This window comes from Ceratotherium simum, chromosome 25 (genome assembly GCF_057802395.1).
Source record: "Ceratotherium simum simum isolate JZ-2026a chromosome 25, ASM5780239v1, whole genome shotgun sequence".
NCBI classification, from domain to species: domain Eukaryota; kingdom Metazoa; phylum Chordata; class Mammalia; order Perissodactyla; family Rhinocerotidae; genus Ceratotherium; species Ceratotherium simum.
In genome coordinates, this window is record NC_141924.1 from 8358139 (window position 1) to 8367473 (window position 9335).

General features: G+C 58.1%; 1 protein-coding gene across 2 annotated transcripts; it reads left to right on the forward strand.

Moving 5' to 3' along the window:
- The first annotated feature begins 4513 nt into the window (after positions 1-4513).
- Positions 4514-9036, forward strand: LOC101389303 (cytochrome P450 2D14-like). 2 transcript variants are annotated; one of them, XM_004437932.3, is made up of 9 exons: positions 4514-4702; positions 5401-5572; positions 6272-6424; positions 6515-6675; positions 7026-7202; positions 7380-7521; positions 7750-7937; positions 8392-8533; positions 8634-9036. In XM_004437932.3, exons 1-9 carry the CDS (start codon positions 4514-4516, stop codon positions 8810-8812), a joined length of 1503 nt encoding a protein of 500 aa, XP_004437989.2. In that variant the 3' UTR covers positions 8813-9036. The 2 variants fall into 2 exon arrangements, with proteins under 2 accessions (XP_004437989.2, XP_087304698.1); XM_087448572.1 differs by lacking the exon at positions 6272-6424.
- The last annotated feature ends 299 nt before the right edge of the window (positions 9037-9335 follow it).

The window sequence follows — 9335 nt, forward strand, 5'->3', positions numbered from 1 at the left end:
TATAGGTGGAATCATACAGTATGTACCCTTTTCAGATTGCCTTCTTTCACTAGGTGATAGGCATTTAAGGTTCATCCATGGCTTTTCATGGCTTAATGGCTCCTTTCTTTTGAGTGCTGAAGAAAACTGCATTGTCAGGATGTACCACAGTTTATCCATTCATCTACTGAAAGGCATCTTGGTTGTTTCCGAGGTTTGGCAATTATGAACAAAGCTGCTGTGAACATCCCTGTGCAGGCTATTGTGTGGACATAAGTTCTCAACTCCTTTGAGTCAATATCAAGGAGCATGATTGCTGGATCACATGGTAAGAATGTTGAGTTTTGTAAGGAACCCCCAAACTGCCTTCCACAGTGGCTGTGCCATTGTGCATTCTCACCAGCAATGTATGAGACCGCCTGTTGCTCCACGTCCTTCCAGCATTCCGTGTGCTCAATGTTCTGGATTTGACTACTCTAATAGGTGTGGCGTGGAGATGTATTATTTTTAGTAATTTTTAAATGGAGGTTAAAAAAAATACAACATTTGTAATCTCAACGAGTAAGGGTACAGTTCAGCAGTGTGAAGTATGTTCACACTGTTGTACAACAGGTCTCCAGAACTTCAAGCCCGAGCCCTGTACCCAGAAACCATCTCAGAGAGACGGGCCCTGCCCAGCTCCCCTCCTGCCCCTGTTACCTCCTTGGCCACGTCCTCTGATGCCCCGCAGGCACCCGCCTGCGGAACTGCAGCCGTGGCCGCCCTGCTGGGGCCTCCACCTGGATCCCAGCGCTGCGCTGGGCGGGTCGGCACTGCGAGTCAGGTGAGGCGGTCAGGCCCGCGGCCCCACAAGCTGCACGCAGCTTCCACTCTTCCTTTCTGTCCCCAGGGAGGAGTGGGAATTGGGGGCTTTCCTCCCCAGGTGCTCCATGCTGCAGGGGGAGGGGCAAGGGGAGCCAAATGCCACCAACTTTCCCAGCTCCCTGGCTGGGGCCGCAGCTCTCTATCTGCTTTCTAGGGCTCTCTCCCAGCGTTTGCTCCGCATCCAGTAGGGGACCCAGGGCTGCTTCTTGGTGCTTGGGGGACCAGGGCTGGGGCACTTCCTGCTCTGCCATCGTGCTGACGTGGCCCCTAGACTTTTAAGTCCCAGATCCCAGTGTTCAGAGGACCCTTCTTTGTGCGGGTGAACACCTGTACTGTAACATGCGTGGTCTCTGGAGGTGCTCACCCCTCCACCCCAGCAGCTTCACCAGAGCAGAAGAGCCGCTAGGGCGGGCTGAGTGTATTTCTAAAATAAGAAATCTCAGTAACTTACACGTAGAGCAGCAGCTCAGAGCATGCGTTTTGAGATGGACTCAAATGCTGCTCTGTGAATTTGACCTCCTGACATGTCCCCTGAGACTCAGTCTCCGCCATGCCTTGGGGACCATGAAGCCACCTGCCTTACAGGGCTGTGCGGAGGACACGTGGAGTGAGCAGCAGAGCCTGGCACGGGATTCCCTGATCAATGGAAGCTGCAATTGCACAATGATAGCAAATGCCACCAGCCTCACGATTGTACTGTGTGCTCGTTGTACCCATGAGGTTTCCTCAAGGCTGCTCTGTCCTGGAAAACTGGCCCCTAGTATCAGGGGCTCTGCCTGAATTACAGGCGTGTCTGTCCCTGCCCTTCATAACTTCATTAGGGTGACTGATGGGAGGGCGTGACACATCCAAAACAAAGAGTTGATAAACAATTTATCCAGGGTCACTGTGCAACCAACACTCGGTCCATCCTGCCTCCCGCTGACACCACTTGATTCTCTGACAGTCCTGGGTAGAAAGTTGCTGCCCACAGGACAGGACATTCAACTGAGGCCAATGAGAGAACACAGGCTGGATCTGGGAAATCCCTATGGGTCTTATTCTCTTGGTCTGTTGAGTGGCCTCAAAGCTGGTCTCCTAGCCTCCCGGAGGCAGAGGGACCCAGTTCCCCACAGTCGAGTCCTCGGCCAGATTGGTGAAGCTGCTTCCCTCCTGCTGCCCCTCACCCCGCTGCACAGGACTTTGCAGTGGCCCTTTGGCCCTGCTGACAGGTCACCTCGGCTTGCAGTGCCAGCCAGCCAAAGTCCTCCAGGAACTCTTCCCAGAAAATCCTGCTCCAGCCTGGGACAGTGTTCCCACCCACCTCAAAGCGGTCCCCACACTGCTGGCCTGGGCTGTCAGCTTTCTGCCTTCACACTCCTCCTCTTGGTCATGAGCACTGAAGAACAAGGGCCCACCATCGTCTTCCCCCGAGGCTGTGAGTGCCCAGCCCAGCACCCAGCACATGATGATCTGACCAATGGGGGTGGAACAGAATCCAAGGGCTGACCAAGGCAAGATGCATGGAAGGCCAGGTAAATTGAGGAAGGCCTAGCTGGACCCCAGCAAGATACACCCTCTGGTCCTAGGAGGAGAGAGGGGATGTGGGAATTCAGAACAGAAGGAGCAGATTTCACAAGCCAAGCAGGAATTGCAAACGTTGAAAGCCAATACCAAGAGGCCACAGCCCCGGGGAGTCATCTCTGGGTGGTCATCTCTGAGTGGGGGATGTCCAGAGGCACCCTGGGAAGAAGCTGGTCCTCTTACTGTTGGGGAGTGAGTGAGGGAGAGAACTGCGGGGACACGGGGGTGTGGAGTGCCTCCTGCAGGCCCTGCTTCAGCTGGGGGAGAGAATTCTCTGGCTGTTTCCAGAATGAGAGCTTGCCTCACATACCAGGTGAGGAGTCCCTGCCAGGAAATGCCCCTTCCCCACCCTCTGGGCTCCTGAGCCTTCCCATTTGAGTGGATTTTGGTCTCAGAGTTCCCATCAGCTTCACTGATTTAAAAACTTAGCCTCAAATCCCACCCCTTTTCTTCCTGAAGAAGGAGGGTGCTGAGGCCGGTGGGCAGTGGCCCTGCCCTGGCATGGTGTGGTGTCTCCCCTGCTTGGAGGGGGCAAGAGGCTGAGCAAGAGGGAGGGCCTGGGAGCCACAATTCCAGCCGGGAGGCACTACACTGGCACAGGATAGTGCTAAGGTTTGCATCTTTCCTTGAGGGACCACAGAGTCAGGGGTGGAAGGGATGGGGCTCCAGCAGGGGGGACCTGGACCAGGGAGAGGGAGGAGGCCGGCAAAGGGGGAGGGCCAAGAATCCATTCCTTGTGGTCCTCAGCAGGCCTGTGAGGGTGTAAATACATCACATCGTCCCCACTTGCTTTCCTTCCCCTTGTCTTCCAGAAAGAGCTTGAGCAGCTGATGTTCAAGGACAAATGATAATGAGGAGGAGGAAGCAGGCCCCCTCCTCTGGGGACAGAGTCACATCCTATGCTAAGCCACTCTAGTACCCTGAGCTTCCTGGCAGCTCAGTCAACAAGGGCGAGTGCCCAACTCACAATTCTCTGAGTCAAGAAAGTGGACTCAGGCACAAGGAGATTCATCACCTGGGTGGCCTCCAGAGCTAGGAGGTCAAGGACCAATTTGCAACAAACTTAAGAGAATGTCTCCTGGCCTCCAAACTGGCTGGTTGGGTGACGGGGGAGCTCTGGAACAGCCCTGCTGCATCAACCGCATCCCTGCCCCCCTCTCGCCAACCCCCTTCCCCGATTCAAAGGTCAATGGCCATGACAAAGCACAAACAGAGGAAGCTGAGCCAGCAGCCAGCCTGGGAAGGGTCCTCAGCATCACTGCCAGCAGCCTCCAGGTCGCAAGAACAGGGGTTTCCGTCCTGGCAACCCATGAGAACTGGGTGCCCTGGTGCAGGGTCTGCTTGTGTGTGTGTAAGTGGTGCATGTATTAATGTGTGTCTATATGAGGTTTTGTGGGTGTGTAGATGTGTGTGTATGCATGTGCTGTGTGTAAGTCCATGAGCATGTGGGTACTGTCTGAATGTGTGAGTCACTTGTGAGTGTGTGATCTGTGTCTGTGTGTACTGAGTGTACTAGTGTGAAGTGAGGGACACGGAGAACTTCATCCCACCCCCATCCTCCCTGTGGTGCCTCTGGTCGTTGTGACCTCCCTACAGCAAGTGCCCATAACAAACCTGGGAGGTGAAGGTCAGCAGGAGGAGGCAGGTGAGATATGGGAAGGCAAGAATGTGTTCCAAGGACAAGGCTGTGACATTAGGGAATGCGAGGCTAATGTGACAGCTGGGTGGCAGGATCAAGTCCAAAGACCCTGCTTCTTCCTCGGAGCCTGTACAATGCTGCAGAGTCACGATGGGGGTGGGGACTTCCCTTTTCTCCCTCCCCCACCCAGGATATGCACCTGGAGAGGACGGCAGGGACAGGACTTCTGTGGCCACCCCTGCACTCACCTTCCCTGGCCCCTCCCTGCATTCTATGGCAATACAGCCATCCCAACAGGTAGGTTCAGTGTAAAGGGCAAAGACCAATCTCAGCTCCCTTTATAAAGAGGGCCCAGGCTGGTCGAGCCCTCAGGGTTGGTGAGAGTGCCCTGCCTGGCCTGGTCCTAGGTCCTGGTGTGGTGAGGGGTGCCTGTGTGTCCAGAGGAGCCCAGGGCCCACTGAGGCAGCCATGGGGCTGCTGACCGGGGAGACATTGGGGCCCCTGGCCGTGGCCGTGGCTGTCTTCCTGCTCCTGGTGGACCTGTTGCACCGGCGACAACGCTGGGCCCCACGCTATCCACCAGGCCCCATGCCCCTGCCTGGGCTGGGCAACCTGCTGCAGGTGGACTCCCTGGACAGGCGTTGCTCCTTTACTCAGGTGAAGAAGGTGGGGGGTGGGCACAGAAGCCCTGGGGACCCACCTAGCAGCAGACAGTGGGTGGTGGTGAAGCCACAGGCTGAACAGGGAGCTGGGGGGAAAGGAGGAGGCAGGTTTGAGAGGCCTCCTGGGGGAGGGCATCTGTGCAGGGCCTGGAGGACAGTATGAATTTTCCAATCAAAGGTCAGAGAGGACAAAGGCCTGGAGGGGGTGGGACTTGGCAGAGGGTTTGGGATCCACTTGGACAGAGCTTAAGTTGTGTGAGCCTGAGTCCCTTCTGAGGACATCAGGAGGAAAGGTCTTGAGATTGGGGGAGGAGAGTCTGGTCATGAGCCCCATTTAATCAGGAAATGGAGGTTGAGAGGTGGCAATGACCAGGTTCAAATCTTTTGCTGCTGTGAGACCTTGGGCCTCACTGCTCACCTTTGTGAACCTCAGTTTCTTCACCTGTAAAATGGGATGCTAACTTGGCCTACTAATTTTGGTGACCTTTGCAAAGTCATAGCTGGGTGGTCTGATACAACACAGGGTCCTCGACCATACCAGTTGTGACCGCAGCATCATACGGCGGGATAGATTCTTTGCACCCACAGGTTACTGGTGGCCCAGGGGTCTCTTGGGTCTAGAGCCAGGAGACTGGGCCCTGTTACCTGGGGTGGGGCAGGACTTGTCAAATCCCCTTGACCCTTGGCCTGCAGCTTCGGCACCGCTTCGGGGACGTGTTCAGCCTGCAGCTGGCCTGGACGCCCGTGGTCGTGCTCAATGGGCTGGTGGCCATTCGAGAGGCGCTGGTGTACCGCAGCGAGGACACCTCCGACCGCCCACCTGTGCCCATGTTCCAGCACCTGGGCTGTGGACCGCAGGCGGAAGGCAAGCGGAGGAGGGGCAGACCGCTGCCCCGCGGGGACTGGGCCCTCAGTGACGCGAGACCCCACAGGGCCTGGCGGAGGCAGGCTGGTGCACCTGCGGTGGAGGGAAGAGTCAGCGAATTTGTAAGGGGCCTCAGGTGGAGGAAAGAGCCTGTGCCAAGGGTGGGGAGGGGGATGCGGGCGGGCCCCAGGCCACTGCAAGCAGGAAGGGGACGTCTGGGTGGTGGGACTGAGGAAGACGGAGTCAGTGTGGACGGGGCAGGGGCGGGCCGAGACCTTCCCTGACTGGAAGATGAAGCGGGGAGGGGGCAGAGCTAAGAGTGGGGCCAAAACCTGCCCGCAGTGGGAGGAGGGGGTGAGCAATGTGGGCGGACGGACAGTGGGACCTGTCCCCAGCCAGAAGGAAGTCTAAATTGGGCGGGATTTGGTGGGCAGGAGAACGACATTAGAGTGGATGGAATAGCGCGGGAGCTGTGTGAGTAGGGGCGGGGCCTTCACCGAAGAGGGCAGGACTCAGTGATCAAGGGCAGAGGGCGTGGCCTTTATCAATGGGGGCGTGACTCTGAGAGTACCGCGCCGGGCGAGGCCGGGACCTGTCCAGTAGGTGGGGGAGGGCAGGCGAGCCGGCGAGCAAGTTGTTCCCAGAGAGGAAGGGCCAGGGGACACCAGAGCCACTCCCACGTGCCCTCCCCGCCCCTAGGAGTGATCTTTGCCCGCTATGGGCGCGCCTGGCGGGAGCAGCGGCGCTTCTGCGTGTCCACCCTGCGCAACTTCGGCATGGGCAAGAAGTCACTGGAGCAGTGGGTGACCGAGGAGGCCTCGTGCCTCTGCGCCGCCTTCGCAGACCAGGCCGGTGAGTGCTGGGCTGAGGGACAGGAGACAGGGATGGAGGCTGGGAAGAGGAGATGGAGGCGACCCCTTGACCTGCACCGTCCCCTCCCAGGACGCCCCTTTAGCCCCAACGCCCTCCTGAATAAAGCAGTGAGCAATGTGATCGCCTCCCTCACCTTCGGGCGCCGCTTCGAGTACAACGACCCGCGCTATCTCAAGATATTGGACGTAATGGAGGAAGTAGAGAAGGAACACTCCGGCTTCTTGACCCAGGTGCGGGGTAGAGGAGGATAAGGAGCCCGGCAGGCGAGCTTCATGGAGGAGGCCTGCGCCTTACAATGGGCCTCCGTGGAGGAGGATTTGTCTAGAGGGGTGTTGGGTCCCCAGACCCCAGGAGAGGGCTAAGGAACCTGTACCTGCTTCATTGGAAGCCACCAGAACTCAAGAGATGTAGATTTTAAGTTTATCCTTCTGGGGCCCAGGCCATGAGAGAGGGTCACGGTCGGAACTTAGGGAGGAACCAGATCCATGGAGTACACCTGGAAGCGGCTGGGACCTGACTGGCCAAGGTGAACACCTGAGCACCGGGAGGACCCAGGACCCCACATTTGTGGCCCAAACAGGTGCTGAATGCGATCCCTGTGCTCCTGCACATCCCAGGGGTGGTCGCCAAAGTTTTTCCGGGGCATAGGGCCTTCATGGCCCTGTTGGATGAGCTGGTTGCTGAGCACAGGATGACCCGGGACCCGGCCCAGCCTCCCCGAGACCTGACTGACGCCTTCCTGGATGAGGTGGAGAAGGTGAGCTGCCAGGGACAAGGACAGAGGTTGTGGGTTGAGGGCCCTTGAGAGGAGCCTGGGCTAGGTGAGGCCAATGTATCACCCAGTGATCAGTCACCCAGGATGATGGGTGCAGTGGGACACCATTTGGGGCTTTCCTCCCTCTGCCACTGAGCGCACCCTCTCTGCATGGCCCAGGCCAAGGGGAACCCCGAGAGCAGCTTCAATGATGAGAACCTGCGCCTGGTGGTGTCTGACCTGTTCACCGCTGGGATGGTGACCACCTCGACCACGCTGGCCTGGGCCCTCCTGCTCATGATCCTGCACCCGGATGTGCAGCGTGAGCCCAGCCTGGGGGCCTGGTGGGATGGGCCAGGGAGGAAGAGGGACAGGCTGGGGCCCTGAGCTTGCATTGGCCACCAGGAGCTCTGAGCAGAGGCTGGGCCCTGGCTCAGGGGTCAGAGTGACCTCCTCCTCCACATGGGCACAGCCCCTGCACAGGAGTCAGGAGGAGGTTGGGGCCCAGCCCCCTGGCTTCTGACCACTGTGGGAACGCTTGTCTGTCCAGGCCGTGTCCAACAGGAGATCGATGAGGTGATTGGCCAGGCACGGCGACCAGAGATGGGGGACCAGGCCCACATGCCCTTCACCATGGCCGTGGTCCATGAGGTGCAGCGCTTTGGGGACATCATCCCATTGGGTGCACCCCACATGACATCCCGCGACACTGAAGTGCAGGGCTTCCTGATCCCCAAGGTAGGCCTGCACTCCTCCTCACCCCAGCTCAGCTCCATCTGCCCCCTGGTGGCCCCTGCATGCCACTGCCAGGTGTGACCAGGAATGGAACCCAGGCCACCTAATCGTCATTTCCACAAGCACCCACTTTCTAGCCTGGGGGGTTGTAGGGATGAAGTAGAGGCAGGGCTGGCCCTGTCCTAGTCCGCAGGGCAGTAACAAAAACTAAATTGTGCCCCAGTGTGTTGGAGGAGCCCTGCATACAGGGACAGGTGTCGGTGAGGTTGCCCATGGGAGACACATCACTTGGCCCTGCCATGGGGACAAGGAACATGCCGAAAAGCTTCTTGGACTGAGATTGACTTCAAAGAGTCCAGGCGTGTGCCAGGCAGAGTGTGTGGCCTATGCATGTTTGGTGGCAGGGGTCTAGGCAACCCCCAGCCCAGACCCACCCATGCCAGGCATCTCCTGCCAGGGGACGACACTCATCACCAACCTGTCATCAGTGCTGAAGGATGAGACCGTCTGGAAAAACCCCTTCTGCTTCTACCCCGAGCACTTTCTGGACGCCCAGGGCCACTTCGTTAAGCAGGAGGCCTTCATGCCCTTCTCAGCAGGTGCCTGTGGGGAGCCTGGCTAGTTGTCCTCTTCTGAGGGAGCCTTGTAGGCATGGAGCCCAGGTCCCCAGGCTCACTGACCCCCCATACCCACCCACAGGCCGCCGCTCATGCCTTGGGGAGCCCCTGGCCCGCATGGAGCTCTTCCTCTTCTTCACCTGCCTCCTGCAGCGCTTCAGCTTCTCGGTGCCCACTGGGCAGCCCCGCCCCAGCGACCATGGTGTCTTTGGACCCATAGTGAACCCATCCCCCTACCAGCTCTGTGCTACGCCACGCTAGAGGGGGACACTAACTGCCCAACCTGCTCCTCAACGGGGGCCCTGATGTCCAATAAACCAGTGTGATGGCTCCAACCTGGCTTGAGTCCCACCTGATTCCCCTGATCAGCTCCTGGCAGGGATGAAGCATTAGTTGCCTCCCCAGAGCCAGCTCCTACCCTTACCTGATCCAGCCTCATCTGACATTTGACCCCATTTGAGAGACAGGTATACTGAGGCTCAGAAGGTGACAGCTTACTCTCTAGTCCCCCAAGCAGACCCAACACTGGCTTCCCTGGTTGGTGACTAAGTCCATGTAGAAGTCTTGACTCCTGGGTGTCAGGGAGCAAGAGGAGTGTGAATGGGCTTCTGATAGGAATCAGCCCAATCCCTGGCCGGGTGAGCACCCTCAGCTTCAGGGATTCACTACAAGGACCCACAGGAATCAGAAAAGCTGTTACACTCATGGTTATGGTCTTTCCAGAGAAAGGATCCAGATAGAATCAGCAGTGGTCAAAGGCACATAGGTGGAGTTCAGAAAGAGC

Bases quoted from the DNA above. Each gene is read 5' to 3' on its own strand.
- LOC101389303 (XM_004437932.3), top strand. From the start codon at position 4,514: ATGGGGCTGCTGACCGGGGAGACATTGGGGCCCCTGGCCGTGGCCGTG. The intron at 6,676-7,025 runs GTGCGGGGTAGA...TGGCCCAAACAG, and splicing joins ACTCCGGCTTCTTGACCCAG to GTGCTGAATGCGATCCCTGT. The intron at 7,938-8,391 runs GTAGGCCTGCAC...ATCTCCTGCCAG, and splicing joins AGGGCTTCCTGATCCCCAAG to GGGACGACACTCATCACCAA.